Raw genomic sequence first — 27,933 nt, 5'->3', positions numbered from 1 at the left:
ACATTCATATATTTTTAAGTCGTGGTTTAAGCATCAAAATAGTTTTTAGGGTCACTGTAAATATATAGGGCCACTAGCCTAAATCTGAGACACTGCTTATCCTTCGTCTCTTCTTTCACTCTTCCTATAGCCCTCTCTGATTTCCCCATTTGCAAGCCAATCTCTGATTTCCTGATCCTGCCAAGAGTGCCACTTTCTTTTAATGGTGCCACAAACTGTTTCAGTGTCTCTTTCAACGCTCTTATAGGTAATTCTCTGAGCTCTTTCAGCAATCTTGAGAGTGAACAAACAATTAAATCAATATAGCATAATGGCAAATGCTTATTATGTACACATCACAGCTACTTGGTTGAAAAGCAATTCATTAAAAATGTATAAACATTCATAAAAGCATTGTGTCTTCTAATATCGTGCATGCAACATGACTAAATGCATTTGTTTCACATGAGCTAATGCAATAGACCAATTTGTTTCCCCATATAACCACTAGACGGCACCAGCTGAGCATTCTGAAGATCATAGTAACATTTTGACTCAGGCCCTATCAGATGCCACCTTGAATTATAATAAAATAAACGATAAGACAGATAAATAAAAGACACCCTTGCATTTATATCATTTTCAAGTTTTATATTTGATGACTCATCAGGTAGAAATGAATTTTCCTTACATCTGGAATACATGAGGTTTTTACAATATTTACAATATTATATTGTACATGACCGTTTTTGCAGAAGGTTTTATGTATTATGTCTAAGAAATAATAATTTATGTTTACGCCAAACTATGGTACTTTTTTTCCCAACCTTTTTCTTTTTTCATTATGATATCAGGACACGTTGATGTCTGAAAAACATCAAAATAAATGTTAATACAGAAATTAAAAACACACTCAACATAAAAGAGGTGCATTAAAGTCATTATATGTTAGACATTATTATGTTCACATTAAACAGATCACAGTTATAAATAATATTTAAATATACAATATATAAAAAACGGTATACATACAAACCCTATTGTCACTCATCTCTAAATTATTGTAGCCATCATGAAGTGTAGCACATCCTAACCTAAACTGGCAGTATTACTGTAGAAACTAAAGACAACTGTTCTGCATTCAATGCTGACAGTGCTAATAAAAACAAACAAAGTTTGGACAAGCAGTACTTTCTAGATATTGACTTTAACCTCTATTTTGATACAATCTCATTAATGACCCACAGAGGGCTAGCTTAAGTGAAGATAGTGGCAACACAGATCAATCAAAACCGAATTAACCTGAATCCCTTCCCTCTGTGCCACGATCAACAGAAACTTCTGCTGAGGTCTATTTGATCAATGTCACCCTCTCGAGGCCAAGACCCAGCATCTGTTGTTACAAGCTGCTTGGGGACACATTAACTGATGGATATGCTGTGAATTAGTAGGTAGAGAATTTCATGTACTGTATGTATATTGCATGTTTTTGCATATATTCTCTGTTGGTGACCAAATAAAAAAGCGACATAGAATTTTCATTAAAGTGGTTAATTTGACTTAGAAGTCTTCTGAAGCTTTGTGTGAGGAACAGACTTTACAAATAAAAAATCTTTACATCAGACCCAGCGCTCCTCATATTCATAAGAATTCATGAGACAAATAATGATTCGTGAACGAATCTTTCTTTTGAGTCGAATCTTTCATTTGATTCGGTTAACACAACCAGTGCACAACTGCATTGCCCAAAGGCATTGTAAGCATCAATAGACCTCAGAGACCACTGGTGACATTGGTTTCTATGATAATTTTTGGCTCACAAAGCTTTTGGGAAATGCAGCCATGAATTATTTATTCACAAATCAGATTGATATTGTTTTTGAGTTCACAGTTGCAGCAGTCCTCGAGTTATTAGCTCACTGGAGGGGGCCATTTCTAATGAATAATAGAGAAATTCTGGTTTGTTCATCACTGAAAGCTATATCATTTGACTTGTAGTGAAAGAGTTGTAAAACCACTTTCAGTTTCTTTCATCCCTCTTTTCTCAGTTAACGGTGTTATATCTTAGCCATGTACATTTCTCTTTCAATTTGGTCTAAATGGATACAATTTCTGGTTCTTTGCAAGTGAAGCAATGCTATCAGATGCTTCCTGCCATTTACCAAGTGGCCAGTTAGGACTTTTTTGCATAAACGTTGTTGCACTTTTGCATGCTAACTTTACTTATAATATTTTAGCTACAAAAGCACACTGATACAAACTGAATAAGTATCAAGGATAATAGTGAACCACTCAGAACACAAGTTACAGAAGAAAAAGTTTTTTTTTTGCAAAGCCATGAGGAGAGCAATTGCAAACGTACTTTGTCTGATGCCATATTCGGGTTAACATTGTGTCTGACAGTTTTCAATTTTGTTGGACACTGAGAATTTTTAACAGTCAAACACAAGCATTTTCAAACACTCACGAAGACTGAATGCTTCATTCATCCTTCACTGCAACTGCCAGTAGACAAGTTCAAAACTGTGATAACGCTTCTCATCATCTAGTAAGAAAAAGGAAGTGCATTTGTGCAGATGAAAACACACCATCACTTTAATATCCAGCATTTCACTTGCATTTCTTCTACTAAACATCTGACTGCAATGTATGTTCCCTTTTCAGACAGCATGTGTCCAGTGTGTGATATTTCTCCATTAACCGCACCTCAAGCCAAGACTCATTTCAAACAGCTCAGCAGGTGATAAAAGCCACTTTCAAGCCATTTCAGCATTAGCCTGAATACAAACAAAACATAAACTAATCACGAGGTAAAACAGCAGTCCCATAAAAATGACACCATTATCACAATTCCAACCGTTAAACGCCCAAATGCACAGGAGAGTCCATTACAGACAATCTTCATTATGAGCAAGACATTCAGTCCCATGCTGCTCTGAGGGAACTGGACCGTCAAATATGCAGACATTCCTCATCAGCAGGCCTTCCTAAAACCTCATTTCCTCCTTGACCTTTCCACCACTTCTCCATCTCACCTTGCTCTTTGGGTCCGGTGCTGGCGATGATCCACTTGACCAGGCAGCACCTCATGAGGGCTTTCCGTGTGAATCGAGGCCTCTGCCATTTGCCGCTCTCCTTCTGTCGGCCTGTGCCAGGCTCCACCCCATTTGCATCACCCAGCAGACTGCCATCCACCACCTTGCCATCCTCCTGGGAGAGAGAAACAGACAATGACAAAGGGCTTATTTCTTCTCACTCAGCTAATACAATCTTGCTAGGTTTGTGCTTGTGTTAAATCAAATTCTCCTCAATATGAGAACGGCAAATAGCAGAACGTGTCTTTCTAATATTACAATGTGATCTTTGACTAAGTGTTGGAAGTACTTCGGAGAAGACACATAATTGTCCTCAGGGGTATGAATATTGCATATGTAAACAGATGGTATTGCTGCGTTCAGATTCTGTACACGATATCACTCAAACATGAATTGACTTATTCTCTTTTGGCAAAACAAATATTCAGTGTGCAAACAGATGAAGAAAGCTGACCAATCGGTGTTCAGAATGCAAATATTATGATGATATCACCAACCGGAATGATTAAAGGTATAGTTTCTTTCTTCTGCTTAACATAAAAGTTGATATTTTGAAGAATGTTGGTAACCAAAGTGTTTTGGTTACTACTGAACAGTGAGACATTTATTTAAATATCTTCTTTTATGTTACACAGAAAAAGGTCATACAGTTTTGGACATTGTTTGTGAGTCAATGATGATGTAACACATTTTTATGTATTTTAAACCTAAAAAGCAATATATATATTTATCTTCAGGAGGTTGTCATGTTGTTGCAAAGGAGATGTGAATAAATGATGTTTACATCAGTCTATGAATCTAAAATTACCTTTTGTAGACCTCGGGTTGTTTATTTTGGGAAAAAAGCCCCATACGTCACACAAAATGATAAATTATCATGCGGCATATGGAAAACATGGAAAGGTTTCATATCAACCTCTGAATCTAAACCTTAGCCTGCTGCCAAAATACAAAAACCATATGAAAAATATCATGTGCCCTGCCACCAGCCACACTAATATCATAACAGAGCACTGGCAGATTATGACATAATCAGAAATTATGTCATAAGATGATCTGTCATTAGAGATTATATTACTCTTTCATAGAATCCCGTCATTGTCACATCATAAGAACTAGGGATTCTTATTATAAATTCAAAATGAGATATAGAGGCAAATTTCCAACATTTTTAACATCTGAGACTTTTATACGGTGACTCTGAGTCACGGTGCACGCACACACACGAGGGAAGCGAGGAGACGAGAATGAACTCAAATGATAGTCTTTAATCCAAAACTCAACATAGGCAAGGCAAGGCAAGACAAGGCTGGGACACAGGAACACCGGGAGTAACAAGTGGACCAGACGATTATTACAATAAAACTGGTAACTTGGTACTAGCCACAATTGTCATAAAGTTGGACAGTTGATTCCATATGAATTTATTTTTATAAATTATTTTACAGAATGAGTAGTAACAATAAATACACTAACTTTGGCAGGAAGTACGGTTACACTACAGTTCAATTTGTTTCCTTCTTGCACAGCCTTCCTCCATTGCTCCATTTCTCGATTAATACCAACTCCAACCAAGATTCATTTCAGCATCTCAACAAATAATGAAAACCAGTTGTTTCTGAAGCCATAGCATTGCTTTCAACAGCAATTTCATAAAGCATATTATTGGTTCACATGGTCGTGGTGGACATCATGATTACATTTCCCACTGACAAGCAAAATAGCTTCTTCTGAAAGATAAGGTTAACAAATGCACCTGTCAAGCCGACCATTATCTGCACACTGTTGTTGCTTGTTTATCTAGGATTGGACAATCAAAAATTAATCACACACAACAATACAGAGATAACATTACATCACTTTTGCAACAGATCTTAACTATTAATTGCGTACTCTTAACACTTGCTGACATTTCCACTGTTGAAAAACTGCTTTACGTCTTGCTTGGAAAAAAATAGCGTTGTTTTCTTTCACGCTGCGGGGTGCTGTGTGAAGATGTCTTATTTTGTTATTAAGAGCGACTCATTGCTTTGAGCTTGCACACTGTGGGCGCTGCTCACTCTTATTGATGGTTTGTGCAAAGCTGAGAGGAACAAATGCATTGCTGAATTTTTTGTCATATTTGGCTACTCAGTTCAGTTATGGGAATATTCATTATTGGTTTTACAGAATGGAGCATAATTTTACATGATTGGGAAAAACTTACCCCATGATTTACTGACCCTCAAGCCATAGTTGTATAAGACTTTCTTCTTTCAGATGAATACAACTGAAGTAATATTAAAAAATGTCCTAGCTCTTCCCAGTTTTATAATGGCTTTAAATAGTGGTCAAGATTTTGAAGTGCATAAATCCATCATAAAAAGTACTCCAGGCTCCAGCGGGTTAATAAAGGCCTACTGAAGTGAATCAATGCATTTGTGTAAGAATAATATCCATATTTATAAACTGTAATCCTTAGCTTCCGCTAACTGACGTACGTGCGTTCACGAGAGAGTGGCGTTCCAGTGAGAATAAGCTAGTCTCGCAAGAACCAAGCTTTGTTTACAGCAATGGAAAACCAGTCTCCTCTTGGTTTATATCAAAATCCCCCAAAATCTTTCTTTACAAATCCTCGTTTTGTACTTCTAATTCGTGTTTTGCTCTCTCCTCTGCGCTTCCGCATTTGACACTTCTCATTGGAGCTTTCGCTACGCCTACGTCTTCCGCTGGAATGCCACTCTCTCGTGAACGTGCATACGTCAGTTAGCAGAGCCTAGAGATTATGGTTTATAAATATATTATTCTTACACAAATGCATTGATTCATTTCAGAAGGCCTTTATTAACCCCCGGAGCCATGTGGAGTGCTTTTTATGATGGATGGATGCACTTTATTTTGCTTCAAAATCTCAACCCCCATTCACTGCCATTATAAAGCTTGGAAGAGCCAGGACATTTTTCAATATAACTTTGATTGTATTCATCTGAAAGAAGAAAGTCGGATACACCTAGGATGGCTTGAGGGTGATTAAATCTTGGGGCAATTTTCAGTTATGGGTGAACTATCCCTTTAAAAGAAATTACGCTAAATGAGAACTGCAAAAAGACATTTCAAAAACAAACTACTGTCAAATAAAATTCTAAGTATTTAAATACTGTAAAATCAATCAGCATCAGTCTGTAGTCTGATTCATGCCAGAGAATCTTATCTACATCTCAGGCCATGTTACAGTACTGTAACTGTGATCAGGCAGCAAAGGGTAGTAGCCCCTGTGGGACGTCCCCTTATCAGTCAAGACTCAAAGGTAATGTTCTCTCAAGATTCTCTCAACATTTGAACAACTGAATGGGAAAATGTGGCATTTCAAAGCCCCCCGTGAGTTATTTCAGCTCATTGCAGAATCACCAGTATTAGAATCAACAAAACCTAGACTGGAGCAAACACATACGGAATGGATAAATAAAATGACAATAAATGTAATATGGTGGTGGAAGTGGTTCCAGATTATTCCAGTCCAATTTAATCCCTGCCTCTAGTGACTACCTCATGGTGAACAGCTGTCACCATCACGCTTTAAAAACCAGGACAGGTCTTGTTTACTAAAGGAATCCCCCGACACGTACTGTACTTCACCTCGTTCCTGCACAGTAGAGCACCGCTCGTTCGTCTTTCGGCACTCAATTATTCAGACTCTAACTCTATAAAAACCCCATCAATAAAAGATTGGCAGAGAGCAAGAGAGCAGGAAACGGTAGGACAAAAGCCTCTTTTACATGCACACACAAAAGCATGGCAGGTAGAGGTTGGAGAGCCGCCTCGCTCTTCATAAACTCACAAAGAAGCCCGTCATCATCCTGAGAGGGCTTTTATAGAGATAAACACAGACATTGATTTGGCTCTCAGGGAGAGGTTGGTTTAGGCCACGCTGTAAATGCTGAGCAGCATGATCCGGGTCGAAACACAATCGCTAGAAGCGGAGCTAAATACCAGGTGAGAGAGAGACTGTCAAAGAAAATGACACATCAGTCAGCCGCTGCGGTAAGACGCTGGAAAAGGGGGGGGCGTTCAATCCTGACAGTGAGCGTAATCGGCTAAATTAAAAATGGAAGAGCCACTGCTCTCGTCACATAAAGTCTGAGAAGGCTGAATTAAAAGTGTCGTCGGGATTAATGACTGGGTTTTTGATAAGAATGGCAAATTAGGTATTAGAACGACTTTGAATTAGAATAAAGAGACACATTTGCATCATATTTGTTCTGCTGAATTAACACATAAAACGATTCAGACCTTTCCCATCTGGTGAGAAAGACAGCATGCAAACGTGTCAACTTTCTTAAATATGTTCTTTCTTTTGCAATTTTGTGCACTAGAGCTTGTTGATATAACCAAAATTCCTCAATATCAGTATTTTCAGTGTTTGATTATACATACATTCATAAGTTTGGGGTCAGTAAGATTTTTAAATGTTTGAAACAAGTCCTCATGCACACCATGGCTGCATTTATTTGATCAAAACAGTAAAAGCAGTAATTTTGGAGAATAATACTACAATTTAACTCGTATATTATATATAAATATATTTTAAAATGTTATTTATTCCTGTGATGGTAAAGCTGAATTTTCATCATCATTACTCCAGTCTTCAGTGTCACATGATTATTCAGAAATTATTCCAATATGCTGATTTGCTGCTTAAGAAACATTTCATTTTATCATTGTTTAAAACAATTGCCCTATTTAACATTTTCTTGAATAAAAAGAACATTATTTATTTAAAATAAAAACTTTTATTATATTATAAACATCACTTTTGATTAATTTAACACATCCTTGCTGAATAAAACTATTCCTTTCTTTAAAAAAATATTACTGACCAAAACTTATATATATATATATATATAATCAAAAATAGTGTGCATTACAATCACTGTGAATGTACAGTATTTGTGAATATTCAAAAAGACATCTGGTCAGCGCCTAGTAATCATGCTTTGGCAAAATTTTGCAACCACACAGTCATGCCAATAAAGCTAATTTGAAATTGACAGGAGAAAAATTATCAAGAGAGGCGAACACATAAAGAAATGTGTGGGCCATGCAGAGCTTTTAGTAGCTCCATCCGCTCAGTTCATTTTTTCCCAAACCTTCCCATGATGCCTCAGTCATGGGATAATCGTAATACTACTTGCCAATGATAATCTCTCTCGATCCCTCTAATTGACCCAACACTGTCTGCCTCACTCTTCATCCCCCCCCCCCCCCCCACACACTATTCGGTTCACACACGCTGTCAAGCACAGGCATGCGTATGGGTACATGTTTGCACACAAACACACACATGCTTTAATTCCACACCAATTATTGATCTAGCAACATTTGAGGGCGCCGTCGACCACCAGAAACGGACTGAATGCAGAATACGCCCCAGTGCAAACGAGAGGACGAGATGAAAGAAGCAGGAGAGGAGGATCCACGTTTGTTTCCATAAGGGACCGAAGCGAAGGATGAAAAATACGGAGAAAGGAGGGAAGCAAATAGAGTAGTGTAAACGTTCTGACCAAACACTCCCACCACGCTGAGATATAAATAGAAAAGGAGAGATAAGAGAGAAAAGAGAGAGAGAGGAGCAGCATAACAGATATAGAATAAAATAAGGGGAAAAAATCCACTACTGGATTTTGTTCTTAGATACACTGACGCCAATTAGCATAATGAGCACAGAAATACAATAAAAGAAAGGGAAGACAGAGCGGAGGAGTGAAGAAAACAGATGAAGGAGGAAATGACGGAGAGAATGGAGGTTTATTGGAAGATATATAGATGATTTGAAACCATTTTGGAAGGGGGAGAATTTGCATAGCTATTTCTGTGCATTTCATCGGGGAGGGAGAGAAAGAAAGAGACAGAGTGTAAGAGAGAGAGCACGGGGAGAAAAAGAGAGAGGAATGAGAAAGAAGGAGTAACAGAGGGTGAAAAGACTCAATGACACAGGTGGAGGAATAAAATAAGTTCACAAATTCATCAAAAGCTAATTTAATGCAGACTAAAGTAAACAGAAAGGCAATGTGTGAAGTTCACAATGTGCTTTACTCCTCTACTGTGCCAATATTTGAGAACATTCATCCTCTTTTCAAGATAAATGTAACAGCCATTTAATGCATTTTAATATGCTTGTCTTTGTTCATTCTTAAAAGGGGGAACCAAAATGAGAAAAATCCCATGAAGTCATTACTAGGCATCAGAAGCATTTTTGACTTGCCCAATAAGCGACAACCTAACAACATCCTGGCAACCAAGTGACCACATAGCAACACACACAGCATTACTCAGAGCACAATCTCATAGACTGAGATAAAGCAGTTTTTAAATTTCCTGATGATCTACTCACCCCAATTCTATATACTTTTGAACCACAAGAGCCCGTCTTGCACTAGCTCGACTTCACACACTACGTGATCACATTGGAAAGGTGCAAAGAAAGTAAAAAATAAAACAAAAATGTCATACGATTTTGAAGTTGGAGGAGAAAATGAAAATGAGTTTTTTGCCCTACCCTAACTTTTTGAACTGAAGTACACAGACAATGAACTAATCACGTATGACTTTTCCAACATCATTACGTAATGCGTGAAGTTCTGGATGCGCATCGCAGAGCTATTGCAAGACGAGAATTTGTGGTTAAAAAGTATATCATTTTTATTTAAAAAAAATAACCAATCATTTCTCAAGATAAGACCCTTATTCCTCAGCTGGGATCATGTAGAGCCCTTTGAAGCTGCACTGAAACTGCAATTTGGACCTGTTAAGTGCTATTCAGTCCACTACATGGAGAAAAATCCTGGAACGTTTTCCTCAAAAACCTTAATTACTTTTTGACTTAAGAAAAAGAGACATAAACATCTTGGATGACATGGGGGTGAGTAAATTATCAGGAATTTTTAATTATGGAAGTGCAAAAGATGGCGTCGTTCATGGCAGCCTCCGTGGCATCACCCGCAGTTGTTTTTATGTTTTTGTTAGTTTGTCCTGTCTTTAGTTATATCCCTGCAATCAGTTTCACCAGAGACGAATTGCTGGGCATTCGGCAGTACACACCACCCGATATTTCACCGGTTTTCGATTATTCGGATGTTTTGCTGGACATTGTAGTCGGGGGAGCAGCGGCGCTATTCAGACGCTTCTGGACACGCAGACGGGGGAAACGAGCCGGCACGCTCGTGAAGCTCAGACAGCGCGGATTTCGGACAGCACTGCCTAGCATCCATCTGGCGAATCTCCACTGTCTACCCAACAAAACGGACGAACTCCTTCTGCTCTGCCGGACAAATAAGGATTTCTCACACTGTGCTGCTCTGTGTTTCATGGAAACCTGGTTGAACGATGCCATTCCATTCATCTGCTGGGCTTTCAGCTGATCAGAGCAGATCGCGACGCAGAATCAACGGGGAAATCGCGTGGTGGCGGGACATTAAATCTTTTACATCAATGAGAGGTGGTGTACAGATGTAATAGTGTTAAAGAAGATGTGCTGTTCAGATCTAGAAGTGCTCTTCATTAACCGCAAGCCTTTCTACTCGCCACAGGAGTTTTGCTCGTTCATTCTCGTGAGTGTTTACATTCCTCCGCAAGCGCACGTGAGCTCAGCTTTACAGATACTCACTGATCTGATCACAGACACAGAACAACAACACCCGGACTCTGTTTTAATCATTCTCGGTGACTTTAATAAAGCAAATCTCTCCCGTGAACTGCCAAAATACAGACAGCACATCACATGTCCCACCAGAGACAGTAATATATTGAATCACTGTTACACAGCAATAAAGGATGCATATCACTCTGTCCCACGGGCAGCTTTAGGACTCTCTGATCACTGTTTGGTTCATCTTATACCAACCTACAGGCAGAAACTGAAATCAGCTAAACCTGTTTTAAGGAATGTTAAAAGATGGACTAATAAAGCAGAGCGGGATTTACAAGCCTCTTTCTTTCTCACTGATTGGAGTGTTTTTGAAGCTGCTGCCACCAATCTGGACGACCTCACAGAGACTGCTACATCATATATCAGTTTCTGTGAGGATATGTGCATTCATACCAGGACTCATTTAACCTACAACAACGACAAACCGTGGTTCACTGCAAAACTCAGACAGCTCCGTCAGGCCAAAGAAGATGCTTACAGGAAGGGGGACAAAGTCTTGTATAAACAGGCCAAATACACACTGGAAAAGGAGATCAGAGTGGCAAAGAGGAATTATTCTGAAAAAATAAGGATTCAATTCTCTTCCAGTGACTCAGCATCAGTGTGGAAAGGTCTGAAAGAGATCACCAACTACAAGACACAATCCCCTAGCACTGTGGAGAATCAACAACTGGCAGACGATCTGAATGAGTTCTACTGCAGGTTTGAAAAAAACACCCCACACCCGAACTGAACACCTCTCCACGCAACCATTAACACCTCCAGCAACCCCCCTCTCCCCCACACCTGCAATTCAGATTGGCGAAGATGAGGTGCGCCAGGTCTTCCGGAAGCAGAAAAGGAAAAAAGCACCAGGCCCAGATTGTGTTACACCAGTTTGTCTGAAATCCTGTGCTGACCAGCTGGCCCCCATCTTCTCACAGATCTTCAACAGATCACTGGAGCTGTGCGAAGTCCCTTCATGCTTCAAATGCTCCACCATCATCCCCATCCCAAAGAAACCCAAAATTACAGGACTAAATGACTACAGGCCTGTGGCTCTAACATCTGTGGTCATGAAGTCTTTTGAAAAACTGGTACTGGCCCTTGCTGGATCCTCTTCAGTTTGTCTACAGAGCAAACGGGTCTGTGGACGATGCAGTCAACATGGGACTGCATTATGTTCTGCAACATCTAGACAGACCAGGGACTTATGTGAGGATACTGTTTGTGGACTTCAGCTCGGCCTTTAACACTATCATACCAAACCTCCTCCTGCCCAAACTAACTCAGCTCTCCGTGAGGCTGGGAAAATACACATCCAGCACCCGCATAATCAGCACTGGAGCTCCTCAGGGTTGAGTTCTCTCCCCACTGCTATTCTCCCTCTACACCAACGACTGCACATCAAAAGACCCCTCTGTCAAGCTCCTGAAGTTTGCAGATGACACCACACTTATCAGACTCATTTAGGACGGTGACGAGTCTGTTTACAGACAGGAGGTTAAGGAGCTGGCTGTCTGATGCAGTCTTAACAACCTGGAGCTCAACACGCTCAAAACAGTGGAGATGATCGTGGACTTCAGGAGAAACACCCCTGCTCTCCCCCCACTCACCATCATGAACAGCACTGTAACTGCAGTGGAGTCATTCAGATTCCTGGGCACCACAATTTCTCAGGACCTGAAATGGGACATTCACATAGACTCCATTGTTAAAAAGGCCCAGCAGAGGTTGTACTTCCTTTGCCAGCTGAGGAAGTTCAACCTGCCACAGGACACAGGAGCTGCTGAAACAGTTCTACTCCGCCATCATTGAATCCGTCCTCTGCAACTGTCTGGTTCAGCTCAGCTACCAAATCTGACCTCAGAAGACTACAGAGGGTAGTCCGGACTGCTGAGAGAATCATTGGTACAACCCTCCCCACTCTCCAAGACCTGTACTCATCCAGAGTGAGCAAAAGGATTGGAAAAATCACTCTGGACCCCTCACATCCAGCACACTCCCTCTTTGAACTGCTGCCGTCTGGTCGACGCTACAGAGCTCTGGGCACCAGAACAGCCAGGCACAGAAACAGTTTCTTCCCTCAGAAAGTGTTACCCACTTATTTATCTAACACACATACTTAGTCTACATTTCAATTTGCACATAATATACCTGTACATACAATTGTCAATTAGTATATTTTTATTCCTTTTTTACTTCTTTTAATTATCTGTGTTTTTTGTTCTGTCGCTGTCATTCTGTTGCACTGTGGAAGCTTCTGTCATGAAAACAATTTCCTCGTATGTGTAAACATACCTGGCAATAAAAGCTCATTCTGATTCTGATTCTGAACTAATCCTTTAAGCACCATAAGCACCACCTTTATTGCCATCTATATGGTTCAGTAAAGAACCTTTAACATCCATGGAAAACTTTCCATTGGACAAAAGGTTCTTTATAGTCAAAAATATTCTTTAGGTTATAAAACATTCTTCACACTAATAATAACAAAAAAAGGTTATTTGGAAAACCCAATTCAGCTGGTTTATGATCGACATAATCTGTTTTTAAACAAGATGTCAACAGCAACTTGTTGAGTTATAGGGGCATATTTTGTTATTTTGCATATTTGGCAGCATATTGTTCTATGAAATGCTCTTTTGCACTCGAATACTATTTGCTCTCACTACAATGAACCAAAAACATGAGTCAGTGCATGGGCGTGAACAAAAACATTCTCTTTAAAGATTCATTCAAGAGCTCTAATTCCTTCATAAACAAAACACCATTAAAAGCACTGTGCTGGGAACCACCCACAACAACCTAATGGCTGCAAGTTGCACACCTCATCTCATTTTCTTTAGAAAACCTAAAATTTATTCATCTTTTACACTTTTACTCAACAACTACACACACATTCCAGTCACTCCTTCATTCAACATATTTACAAATACACAAAGCATGTCCTTGTTTAGCATTTAATGCCAGGGAAGCAGACAGAGGCAGGACGGTATAATTAAAGCCTGAGGGAGACGCTTTTATTCAGAGGAAAGGGAAGATTCCTGCATTAGATCAGGTACAGAGTCACCATTAAAAAACATGAACTGAACAACCTCAGAATCCCACACACAAATACACAGACACATTTAAAAACAGTGTTTCTGTAGCTCAAACAGTAAAGCATGGCTCTAGCAACACCAAGGTCAAGGGTTTGATTCCCAGGAAATACCTTGGAGGCAAATTATTTTAGTAAATGTAAAAGACGCAATCCACCACAAACTGTATGTTTAGAATAGGGTACTGAATATTGTGCAGTATATACAGTACAGCCTACTATTTTTTAAAATATATATATTATGTGAATGCATTATGAATGCATGGTTGATAATTCTGATTCAGTTACACTGAAACTGGAAGGTGAAGTCGAGCGAATGACATTGTCAAATACTGTTGTTCACTGCACATTTATGCTTATGTATAAGGTCTTTAGGGTATTGTAAGCACACAAAACATTAGCATACTGTGCACTGCAAAAAAAGTCAAAGTGGTACAGTAGTATGCTATTCTGAACAAAAACCTAAGACAGGGCTCTTTAACCTCCTGTTGTAACCAGTGCTTAGTATTGACCACATATAGATTAAATGCTGGGTAAATCTACATAATTAATGAGAGTGGTGCCACACATGTGCTGGGAAGGAGGACCCGCTGGATAAGACCGTGTGTTCCATTAAAACACCATCAAACATGCATAACGTTCTCTGCCCTTGAGTCTGCTTCCATGAGCAGTACGACAGTTAAGTCTAAGAGCATGTGAGAGGTTTCCTTTTCCTTTCTCTGATGATATAATCAACTATAACATTTTTATCATCAGCATTCCTTGGTCCAACGTTGTTGTACAGAAGGAAATAGTAGTGTTACGAAAGCTAAAATTAATATCTACATTCATTCATTTTCTACAAAGAGAAACTGATTGACCTACAGTTAATATCCAATTAACTAGTGGAAAAACTACATTACCCATAATTTTGAAAAGATCTCCATCAATCAGACAGGTCGCTGTTACCATGGAAACACCCACCCACTACTATGAAGCACTGTGAGACCATATACACACTGCAGCTAAATTCGGTTGTCATTTGACCTTTTAGAGCTTAATCTTGTTCTGTACACACAGTTCAGTAATTTACTGGCAACACTTCATCAAAGCACTCTGTTTCTGTCAATGGTGGGTTGGTAAAAACAGACAAAAACAACAAGTCATTGGTCATTATAACACTACTTTGGTCAAAAATATTCAATACTAATGAATGAGATCATTGTTACGGTTATCGCAATTTTGGGAGTAAGTTCTGTTTCATACACACACAAAACCATAATTTAGGGGGATTCACTTCAATTGCAGTGTAACTTTATAGTGCGTACAGGACCTGAGTTTCCTTACACTCTTAAGCTGAAATGGACAAAAACGCAAGGTCTAGAGAAGCTGAATTTCTTTCAACTTGAGCAATGCATTTTTAGAACACAGTGCCATGCATGAGACACTGCAAAAAATATGAGACACAAACGCAGTGGTCAAACTCGTCTATTTTTAGCATTTATGTTTACATAGCAAACTAGTTGGAAAACCTCCGCAGTGGTACACCAAATGCGAGACACAGGGTAGTCACATGAAAAAAGCAAGGTCTAGAGATGCTTTAACTTTTAATTTGACACAGTGTCCTAAAAACATTGCGTCCATGCGCACGACGCTGCAAAAGACACAAGACATTAGCACAATGGTCAAACACAACCATCTAGCACAAGTCACATAGAAAACTAAACGTATAGCAGGGCAGGGAAACAAAAAAAAAACTCCCCAAAAGGTCTAGAGGTGCATTGAACTTCTTTTATCTGGAGAGCTGCATTTTCAGAAAGCTGGGAGCATGAGCAAGACACTGCAAAAGATGCAAGATGCAAGTTCAACAGTCAAACGCAAGTTTACATAGAAAACCAATAAAAGCAGAGCAGTGGAATACAAATATATGAGACACAGGGCACTGAAAAAAAAAGAAAAAAAAAAAAAAGAAAAACTCAAGGTCTAGAGACACGTCTTTTTTTAAAGGTGAACTTCTTTTAACTGAACCATTGTATTTTTAGGACGCTAAAAATGCAAGACACCGCAAAAGATGAGAGCTTAATGGTCAAACACACCTGTCTAGTCTATGTAGGAAAAGCAGCACAGTGGGATGCAAAAATGTGTTTCATGTGAATAGACCCTTACCTTTGCAATACTATATTATGGCTGGATGAATAAGTGGGTGGTCACTGTTGGCCCTCAGATGACATTACTGTAAAATGTAACATCATATGTAATCATGCATGGCGAACCTGATGCTTGAGCATGTGGAATTAAAGGTCATGATCATCTCCTTCCATCAAACATGTCCTTGAGAGGAAACGCCAGCCCTTATGTATCCATGTGACATTTTTTTTGTATTTGTAATACAAAATAGTAAAGATGGACAGAGGAGGGCAAAGAATAGCGAAGTAGGGAGATGATAAAGAGATAGCTCTACTCTGCCAGGCTTTACCAGTCATAGTGCTGTATCTCGTAATATAAGGTCGGCTTTTATGTTCTGCCTTAACGCACCACTGCCCCTTTGACTCAAGACAAGCCGAAAGGCTTTGGTCTTCAAAGAGCTGTTATGACTTCCACCTTAAACACTGAGAAAGAGTGAGAGAGAGAGACAAAGTGAGGAAGGGATGGTGCTAGATGAATCAATTATTCAGTACAAGTCAAGGGCTCTGTGATATACAGTAAGTGCTTCTTCAGATCACGCATGAAATATTCACCTCCCTCCACATAAACACGTGCAACTAACTAAACAATTATAAACGATTACTCCAACTGTTACATAAGAGCTTGCTAACAATTTTTAAGGATACAAATGATTTAGGGATAAAACCACATACGGACTGGTTATTAATCATCAATATGAAGTTTTGAATGGCCGGTGCCTGTACGTACGCAATATCACACAAGCAAGATAACAAGCTAATATTCAGACCAACATTCCAGTGTGGTTTTATTTTATGTAAGGCTGAAAACAATAAGTTAATATTGGGTAGCTTACATTTTAGAAACAATATTGCTTGCTAATACCCCAACAACAGAAATAGTTGCAAACATTCACAGCATGTTTACAAGCAATCAGAAGGGGTGTTACTATCCAAATGATTCCAAGTTTTTGAACAAATCACTTGAGTGACTGATTCAATTACTCATTCATAAAATTTGTTTTGTTTCTGAAAGATTCAGCATTTTTGAATGAATTGGTTAAGTGAATGATTAAATGACTCATAATACGTCTATTTCTTTTTTTGAATGATTCAGTATTTTTGAATCACTTTACTGAATCACACATTAAGATGTCACATGTTGCCACCTATTGGCATAACAATGTAACTTGCAGATTCACTAAAAATTATTATTTATTTTTTTTAAAGTGCCCCTATTATGGGTTATGAAAGGTTCTTTTTTTGGTTTTGGGAGTCCCCAACAAAAGGTTGACATGCATGCAAGGTCAAAAAACACTTTCATTATTTATTCTTATAATATGCATTTATTTTTACCTTATTTGCTCAACGACTCCCAAACGATTCGTTCAATGATTAATTTTTGCAAACCCCTCCTTTGCATGACGCTAATCTGCGGTGATTGGTCCGATTGGTCGATTTCATTTAAAGCAGTGTTTGTGATTGTGAGTAGTTACCGGGGAAATTACTATTTTTAAAGCCCCAAAAGCAGCACCTAATGGCTACAAGTGGGCGGGCAATATGCTAATGATTCATTTTGACATCAACATGAAACGGCTTAAGATTCGTTTTAAAAACGACTCGTTTCAATGATTCAGAGTCGACTCTTTCTTTTGAGAGCCCATAACTTTATACACGGTGCACATTCACATTTAAAACTTTGCAGGATGTTTTCATTCACTTACAGATGTGCAACACAATGCATGAAAGGTAATTTTCAAAAATCCATAATAGGGGCACTTTAAAAAAAAAAAAAAAGTCTCAGTGCTGTTGGACTAAATATCAGCAATATTGACTATAATTTAATTAAGCTAAAAAAAAAATGTATTTGAATATCAAATCGCAAATTATTGATATTGATTTTGTGAATCTATTTGCAGACCTATTACATTTATTCAGTTGCTAAAGGTTGTTTATTGGTTGTCTAAAAAATTAATTTCCAGATCTTGAGGGTTGGTGTTAATCGGCATGAGCTGACATGAGTATCAGCCAAGTTTTTCCTCAAATTAGCTAAAAACTGGCCTGCCTGATAAATCAGTCTATCACTATTCGCTCTGATTGGCATCTAGTCCTGACTTGTTGCAGCTTTCAATGATGGGCCCTCGAGCTCCAGAATGAGTCCCACAGACATGTAGGAGTTTATTTTTAGCTGAGACCACCCCGTACACATTTTCCCCTGAGACAGAGAGACAGAGAGAAAGATCCTGCAATCAGCTCACACACCTGCTGCTCCTCGATCCCTGCCGTCAGTCTCTGTACTGTAAATGATACACTACGCTCATCTTCTTTCCACAGAGACGAACTCGCACTCACAAAATAAAGCTGAAAGTAACACATAATCTCTCCATCTTCTACGATCTATTTCCCTCTCCTTTAATCCTCCTCATACCTGCTCCAACTCCATCTGCCTTTCCCGCTCAATATCTTTTGCTGTCAATCTCTCCCTTCCCATACTCGCTTCCTGTCCTCCCACGCCTGATGTCAGATACCATATCTCTCCATCTTCCCCTCCTCACTCCTCTCCACTAGTTTCTGTATTGCTTTTCCTAAAAACAACCTCCCTGTCTCTTTTTCTGTACATAATTTCCCCGGTTCCTCTCTCTGACTCTCTGTTCTCTCTGTACCCGGGATCTGTTACAACATGAGAGCGACACGGTGTTTCTCTAAATATCAAACGCACAATGTGAGTGTTGCCTTGTTACATCCCGTCTCTTATATAATCCCTCTGATCTACCACAAGCATGCTGCTCCATCAGTCATCCCAGGGCCACCCAACCCCTATAATGTATATAAAAAATAAAGCAAAAAATCTCTTTTCTGAGATTAAACATTTAATAGCAAAATCTTCCAGGGAAAAGCACTTATAGGTAGAATCAGTTTTGGATTCCAAATGGCTTTAGCAACCTGTAAAATCCCCTTATGAAACATTCACTCTGTTATATAGCACAAGTCTATTTCACTCTGTCTCCGTCCTTCAGGATTAGACGAAATTAATCGACACAGAAAGCCTCTAAATCCTGATGGTGGACTTGGAATCTCAGAAGACCTGATCCTAACTGATCGCTGATTGATTGGATTGTGAGATGTCTGGCATTGTTTTGTCGGCCTAAATGAAAGGCTGATTGAAAAGTTGGACGGAAAACAGAGAAAACAGGCTCTGCTGTTCCCAAGGTGAAGATTTAGAGGTGCACAGATGGGGACAAAGGGACAAGAAAAGGGATTGATTTCAAAGCTTCCTCTCCTCTTTCATGAAATTCAAACATTCAGATGCCTCGGCGTGCCCCTGCCTCCGGAGAAATGCCTCGTCTGTGATTCCACACAAAGGGAGTAATGACCTTTTCAGAGAGGATCCATCTTGACGTTCCTCCGCTCTTGTAGTGGACTAGCGTGTCTACAGTAACCCTTGATAGTCAGAAGGAGAGGCGTTGTGTAGCTTCGGTGTGTTAAGGTGCTGAGATGCTATTTGTGGCTGCGTGTCTCTGTGGCGGCGAAGTGAGAAAAAGGAGAGAGCGCATGCTTCTCTGTGCTTTATGGAGCTGGTGCATCTGTGAGTGGGTGGACGGCAGCTCCATATGCATGTCTGGGTAGGGTGGCAGGTCTTCTAGGGGAGCACATCTATTTATTACAGTGTGTGTGTGTGTGTGTGTGTGTGAGTGTGTGAATGAGTGTGTGTCTCTGCAGGGAACAGTGGGGGGCAGTGAAAGCAATTGTTCTGGGCAGTGTACCTTGTTTGTATGCACAAATGGCTCCAAGCGAGTTCATCCATTTGTGCATGCATACAGTCCTCCAGCATTTTCACTTCAATGTCTTTAGAGAGCCACAATATATCAGTACTAAATGGATTTAAGGGCTGGTAGTAGATTATTTATTTATTTGTTATATTGGCTATTGTTGGATATTTAATTATATACTTTATAAAAATGTTTTTTGTAAGTTTACATATAGATTACATTTGCCTTCATAAGACTCACTTAAAGTGTTGAAAAATGAAAATTAGTCCATGTTTTACTCACCCTCAAAGCATCCTAGGTGTATATGACTTTCTTCTTTCAGACGAATCCAGTCGGAGTTATGTTAAAAATTTTCCTTGCTCTTCCAAGCTTTATAATTGCATGGCCAGGTGTTTTTGTTTAACAGTCCAAAAGTAGTCAAATAAAGCGCATCCATCCATAATAAAACATGCCTCACACGGCTCCGGGGGGTGAATAAAGGCATCCTGTAGCGAATCGATGCATTTTTGTGAAAAAATATCCATATTTTAAATTATATAAACAACTTTGTGTAACTTCCGCTAACTGTTGTACGCGTGTTCATGAGAGACTGCCTTTCCGGGCGGATCCCGCCAGACGTAGGCATAGCGCATGTGTCATGAATCTGGTCTGCACTCCTGTTCATTCACCACTAGAGGTCACCCGCTCACCACATGGACTTTCACACCACACATCACATGGACTCCAATTCCCATCAGCCATCTCACCAATCACACGCACACAACTGTCACCAATCACTCATTGCACTAATCACACGCACACCTGATCACACAGCATCTCTAATCACACACACTATTTCAACCCTGGACATTCTCTCCCTCATTGCCGAGTATTGTACGCATTATTGCTGCCCTACAGAGCCCTATTAGTTTTCCTAGCCTTGCCTTGCCTTGCCTTGCCTTGCCTTGCCTTGCCTTGCCTAGCCTTTGTCGGATTGTGTTTTCCCCTGCCTGGACTATCGCTTACGTTGTTGGATTACCTCTCCTGTCTCGCCCCTCTGGATACTGTTCGCTGATCGTCGACCCACGCTTGCCCTAAGTTTTACTCTTTGTCTTGTCCTTGCCATACCTGTTTGCCTTTGTTTGACCCTGCCTGTTATGACCACGTCTCTGCCTAATAAAAGCCTGCACATGGATCCGCACGCCTCTCGTCTCGTCAGCCCCGTAACAGAATGCGCGTGTGAGACTCGCGAAAACCAACGTTTGTTTACAGGAGCAAAGGAAGCAAAGTTTCTTTACTTTACCAAAGGAAAACCAGTCTCCTCTTGGCTTATATCGAAATCCTCCAACATTTTTCTTTACAAATCCTCGTTTTGTTCTTCTAATTCATGACCGACGTTTTGTTTTGCTGTCTAAAACATGGACTAATTTTCATTTTTTGGGTGAACTAACCCTTGGTAATTACTCACCCTCATTTCGTTCCAAACCTGTAAGACCTTCTTTCATCTTCAGAACACAAATTAAGCTATTTTTGATGAAATCTGAGAGCTTTCTGATCCTGCATAGACACCAATGAAACTGACACGTTCAAGGCCCGGAAAGGTAGTAAGGACATCGTTAAAATAGACCATGTGACATCAGTGGTTCAACCATAATTCTATGAAGCTATAATAATTTTATGAATTAAATAAATTATAATTAAATTATAATTAATTAATTTAATCAATTATATAATAATTTTATTTTACATTACAACTGTAAAATTACAATGCTAATAATTATTATCTTAATATCTTCATTTTCAGATGTTCAAACTTTTATTTTTTATGGAAAACTGCAGGAAGCCTTTAGCCTCAGGATTCTTAACTTGTTTTTAGTGTTTTAATGTTATTATTTAGACCAAATATTAGTGTATACCATAAATACTGTATATATATATATATATATATATATATATATATATATGCACATACATACATACATAGACAGACAGATAGATAGATAGATAGATAGATAGATAGATAGATAGATCTATATATACAGTAGATAGATCACACAGAATTTTAATATTAGTGTACTCGTAACATCATTCATGTTTGATCACAAATATGTCAGAGCACACATATTTACATGCATGAAGAATCCACATCCCACATAGCAAATCTTTCTGGCCCAGCTCCGGGCCACACAATCACTTTTCCCTCGGCCCAAGTACCGCAAAGTATGACGGTCCTGAAGTGGCCCAGAACTGGATTAAAGACAAGGGCCACACATGGGCCATAACCGGCCCGAATCTCAGCCAGTAATCACCCTTAACTGGCCCTGAACTGGGCCAAAACATGTTTTATTTCTGGTACCATTTCTCAGCCTTAAGTAAACCAGAATCCCCAAATCTGACCCATACCTGAGCCTTATATAGCAAAGACCCAATACATTATATTAATATTTGATATTATTGTATTGTGTATTACTATAAACGCCATTATTCATTTTGTGAAATGTTTTGGTAATGTACACACAAACTATGCCAATTAAACTGAATAGAAAATCAGCCTTAAAATCCACAGGTCATGTAACTGTGCAATAAAAAACGTATTGCATTGAAAATGTTTTATTTTTATAAAGAACAAATCAACCAATAAAGAGTGAGTGTATAAAGTATACAGTCTATAAGAGAAACATAACAGACAGACAGGTGTAATCAAGAATTTATTCCACAAATGTCAAAGAGCAGTACCACAGTAGTCCAAATGACGATACATTGCAGTCGCAGTCCTCTCTGGCAGGATATAATAGTTTAGTGCGAGGAGCAGGGCATAATTAAAGTTGTTAAACGCTGAAAACACTATCGATCCACTCCGCGAGGGCGCGCATTTCTTATTCAAAACATGCATCACCGGAAACACGGCATGTCACAATCTATGATGAAACCGGTGAGAGCCGATGAGCATTTGATATCGCTGCCGCAAAACTTGTTGTAAAACTTCCTAACGGCAAATTTTAAAATGTTTACTATAGCTACAGAGGAAGGAGATACATAATATCGCTGATGTATGGTTTGAATTTGGATCTGTCCCTCACACAAAGCATCACATGGATACCGAGGATTTGAATAAAAATAAAATACTTTCATGATCATTTTATTTAATGCTTGTGCATGACAGCATATTAATAAAATTGTGTGCCCCATGGTAAACCAAATAAAGATTACATGATAATGGTTAAATTATCTCTCTCTCTCTCTCTCTCTCTCTCTCAATTCAATTCAATTCAATTCAATTCAAGGGGTGCTTTATTGGCATGACAAAAACTATACATTTGTATCGCCAAAGCAATTGCAGCTGGGCTGCTTACAAATAGTGCATATATAACAAAGAAAGAAAGAAAAAGAATAATAGTAATAATAATATATAAAAAGTATTAAGCATGTAATGCAAAATGAATTTCTAATGTATGTACGTATATAAACTAGAAAATAAAAAAATAAAAAATAAGATCAGGGATTAGACAGATTCCTCTCTCTCTCTCTCTCTCCATGTAAGGATTCTAAGAGTATTTGACCACACAGCCATATCACCCTGCAGCCCAAGACTGGTTGCCCACGGGGGCTGAGCCTGGTCAGTACCTGGATGGGAGACCTCCTGGGAAAACTAGGTTGCTGTTGGAAGAGGTGTTAGTGAGGCCAGCAGGGGGTGCTCACCCTGCGGTCTGTGTGGGTCCTAATGTCCCAGTATAGTGACGGGGACACTATACTGTCAAAAAGCACCGTCTTTTGGATGAGACATTAAAACACGTTCCTGACTCTCTGTGGTCATTAAAAATCCCATGACACTCATCGTAAAGAGTAGGGGTGTAACACTGGTATCCTGGCCAAATTCCCTCCACTGGCCCTTGTCAATCATGGCCTCCTAATAATCCCCATCCACTTGATTGGCTCTATGACTCTCTCTCCTCTCCACCTGAAGCTGGTGTGTGGTGAGCGCACTGGCGCCGTTGTCCTGTAGCTGCCGTTGCATCATCCAGGTGGATGCTGCACACTGGTGGTGGTTGAGGAGAGACCCCCCACATGATTGTAAAGCGCTTTGAGTGTATAGCAACACACAATAAAGCGCTATATAAATGCCTCATTCATTCAGTTGACTGATTTACTGATTTGCATAATTTTTAAATGATAATGTTTTGTTCTGTTTTGACTTGCCATTTCAAAGATTAAATTTAAACAATACTACACTTCATTAAAATTTCTGTGATCATTTTATCATATTTTATTTATCTTGTTTTTCATGGGTCTCATAATATGCTGTCAGGTCACTGCCTGATTTGGGCCACATTATCACTGGACTGATCTGGGCCACACTCCTCCCACCAACAATCGGCCCTCATATTGTTTGCCGTGATCCAGGCCGTGCCATCATTGCCACACATGGCCCAGCTCTGGCTGAATGGGTACATGCCATTGCCGACAGGAGGCTAGCAGTGCCAACTTGAGGCCACATTTGGGCCAAGACCGTTTGCTATATACATGCATGATACAAAATGTGTATATCGCTTTGAACTCTATGCATGTTTGATGCAAAGCAAACGGTGCCTCTCTGAGGAACACAGTTTATTGAATGGCACACTAAAAAAACCTGTTTCAGTAATGCTTTTGGCATGCTGTTTCAGCCCAGCTGTACACGCAGGTCTGTTGATTATGGGTCTACAGGGACAGGTTAGAGTCAATGGAGAACACGCACCAAAAGACTACAGACGAAGGAGATTTTGCTGTAACTTGAAAATATGAGACAATCGCTTTGTTTGATCAAAGTACAGTAGCATATTTATCATAATTAGCGACACATGGCTGATGAAGCTTCAGTCATACATCTCCAGGCCTTGTGCCATGTCTGTGCCACCATCTGGGCTAGGAAAGAAGCATTTTATAATGTAGTTGTAATACTAATTTGTTCAATTATTGAGCATCTATTGCGTTTATTTACCATATGCATGTTCTGGCTGTGAAATTAGCATATTATATCATCATTAATATCAATTACGGTGTGTTGCATCTTTACTGTATCTCACTTGCTCATACACTGAACACATCAGCATTAATTCATGAGGCCCTCCAGCCTATACTGCACTCGCTGATACTACGTTTAGTATTCCGTCTACATTCTTCCAATTTATGTTTCTTGTTTAATTCAGGGCGGCATGTATCGCTGTTCCAGGTTCTAGGCTTACACTGACTTAAAATTCAGAACCACAGACTGATTAAAACTCAGAGAAGCGAGGCCAAACATCACACTGCAGCCAGCCAATTCAGTTACGGGTGAAGCAGGCCAAAAGAAAGTTCTCTTTCAGTTTAATCAATGGACTACAACGTGGCTCTACAGCTTCATGATCCTCAAACAGCACTGAAGCAATCTTTTTCGCTGTTGCTACCTCAGGACCACATGTGCTCACTTGTAAACAGAGGGAAAAGCACTGACCTCACACCTCACACTTTCAATCATGCTCATCAGAGGATAAATGAGCCCTGCCGGTGCCGGTAGCGTCAGCTCCGGTTCACTGTGGCACTGTTATTCCGTTCCCCCTTTCCAGGCATTTCCTTCCCCTTTCACTTTAGCAGTAGTATGGATTACACACCACCCCAAATTATTTATTATTCAGCTTCTCACTCACCTGGACCCTATTGAGACCAGGCCACTGTGCAGTTGTGTGTGTGAGGGGACATTGAATTACCCTTAATGAAAGAACCTAATCTATGCCAATTGATTTGGTGTGAATGGCTGAAGAATGGTGTTTGGTTTCTATGTGCCAGTAACTGAGGGCAACATGGCCCTGACATACGCTTTGATGAAATCTATGGACACAAATTAAAGAGGTTTTGATTATCGATATTAATATGAAAATAGGCGCGATAGAGACAAAAACAATCTAAAGAATCCGTCCCTCACAAAAGCCCAATGTCATATTTTTAAGCAAATAACAGTTCACATAAAAATGATAATATTCATAATTGGTATTACAGTAGTTTTTGTCATTGTGTCAAACTGTCATTAAGCCAGAAGGTTTGAACATATGCAACCATAAATAAGATTAGAGAGCTACGCTGTTGACCAAAATTATGTCTCTTAGACCAGGGGTTTTCAATTAACCCATTCTGATGTTTAAAATTCAGCTACTGTGTAAATTTTCATAAAGAGCCAATTTATACAGTGAAAACAAACTGTTTATATCAAATCAATCAAAATTTAATAAACACTGAAGCCATTTTCTCTGTTCCAGGGTTGGTAGTTACTGCATTTAGCAATTTCATCCTTTTTGCGCATTATATTATTATGTTGCAACATCTCCCTCTCTCTATGCATTTTGCTTAAAATAAGTAAAACATTCTTAAAACAAGAGTATTTGACTTACCTACTTATTTTAAGCAAAAAGCACTTAATTTAGTTTTTTCCCCTGGAAACAGGACTAAATATATTATGTAATTTTGCGTATCTAGTAAATCTTAATTTAAATATTTCTAGACATTTTGACTAGAAACAAATCAACAATACTAAGCAAGATGAGCCTTTTTTTTTTTTTTTTTTGCAGTGAGGGTTGTTTCTAGGCAGGTTGATAGGCACTCAGCCTATTATCTGAGTGTGCACCAACGTTGAGAGAAGTCAATGTCGGACCGCAATTTCTACCAAGGAGAAATTTACAACCTAGATTTTGAAGAACTTCACCACCTAAATGTCTAGAAATGGTACTGCAAAGAAGAAATAAAGTCATACTGGTTTGGAACAATCTGAGGTTAAATGCTCACATACTTTTCATTTTTGGGTGAACTATCTCAAGTCAGTGAAGCATTGAAGAAATCTGACAAAACAGACACAAAATAGTATAGGAGTAATGCCATCATTTAAAAAATGATTGAAAACTACCTGATGACTCACACTTAATGCACTAATATTTTACCATTTCTGCACCCTTCAGAAACAAATCAGTTGTCTCAAAACATCATTATCATCAGAGAACAATGACATATCTAGTTTTTACATGTCAGATCAAAGCTCTCAGGAAGCCCACCGGACTGCTCCCCAGGGTACAACAGAATTTAATCCACACAATTATTTCAAAGCTGACATAAACAAATGATTGTACCTTTTAAATGTCAAACCTTTCATGTGGCGAGTGAGAAGGATTCTCACAGCTAGAAGCCATCATACACCACAAGGTTCAAAACTAATCAGCTTGAAACCCTCTGACTCACAAACATGAGTCAACAGCATGAAGCCACACGTTCATCAAATTAGATAATCCTTGAGGTCCAAAGCAAAATCTGCAGAACACCCCAATCATTAAAAGATAAACAAACTGGATTTCAGTTTCTTAGAACGTTCAAAACATTAGGTGTGCTTAGATTCCCCAAACCAAGAGGACATGAAATCAAGGAAAAATGAAAATAAATAAAATCTGGGAATAAGCCTCTTATCACAGAGGCTCGCGCGCAATGCTCTCTAAATTTACGCGACCTCAATCGACCTAGTCATATGTTTCTGAACAACTTTTCATTCCTCTAACTCCCCGTGTTTTCCCCTCTTCACTAAAAGAGCATGTCATTCCATTTGAAGAGATTTTTCACCCGTGAGTATTAGACTAAATTGCAGGGGCACTCGGCGGCTTTGAAGCGAGAAGCATCTCTATTCTGTAGAGGTCTACAAGTGCGGTGGAGAGTCAGTCATCATCACTGCCCGATATAATAATGATATATCGTAGCCTACATAATAATACACATTATGCACGACACAACTTAAACGGACGCGATGATTGACACCGCGACCTCACGCTCTCTGAGGACGCGCGAGCAGTTCGAATGAATTATATAACTATCAACTCAGTCTCGTATTCAACGAATGATCTTATCAGAAACCATAACGATTTAAATGCAAGAAGATTTAGAATATAATTTTCTAATTTATTAGTGTTAATTAATTCTATCGTATATGATTCCTACTTGCCGCTTGCCACATCGCTTTTTATTTCATTTTCTTTTTCTTTTTTTTAAAGACAGCCGTTAGGAATAAAGGTGATACGATCGATTCCTCACCTGCATTGTGTTCTTGTGATGAATCCTCCTCAAGCGCTGAGGAGAAATGTCTTTCTTCCACTCACTACAGGAGCAGCAGCTTCACCGCGCAGATCTGTCAAGTGGAATGTGAGGGAATGCCCAAGCTTCT

The 27,933-nt window shown here is 39.2% G+C and overlaps 1 protein-coding gene across 2 annotated transcripts; it reads right to left on the bottom strand.

The window, feature by feature from the left end:
• Positions 1-662: 662 nt before the first annotated feature.
• Positions 663-27,933, bottom strand: LOC131546188 (calsenilin-like). Of its 2 annotated transcripts, XR_009272617.1 has the most exons (3): positions 27,804-27,933; positions 3,015-3,189; positions 663-846 (listed from the first exon to the last, which is right to left on the bottom strand). XR_009272617.1 is itself a non-coding variant. In XM_058785569.1 (2 exons), the coding sequence occupies exons 1-2, from the start codon at positions 27,807-27,809 to the stop codon at positions 2,932-2,934; spliced, it is 264 nt and encodes an 87-aa protein (XP_058641552.1). In that variant the 5' UTR covers positions 27,810-27,933; the 3' UTR covers positions 2,905-2,931. The 2 variants fall into 2 exon arrangements, 1 of the variants encoding a protein (XP_058641552.1); XM_058785569.1 differs by lacking the exon at positions 663-846 and having other exon boundaries at positions 2,905-3,189.

Source organism: Onychostoma macrolepis, chromosome 08 (assembly GCF_012432095.1).
Source record: "Onychostoma macrolepis isolate SWU-2019 chromosome 08, ASM1243209v1, whole genome shotgun sequence".
Classification (NCBI taxonomy): domain Eukaryota; kingdom Metazoa; phylum Chordata; class Actinopteri; order Cypriniformes; family Cyprinidae; genus Onychostoma; species Onychostoma macrolepis.
Note: the sequence above shows the minus strand (reverse complement) of the source record. Positions and strands in the feature narration are given on the sequence as shown.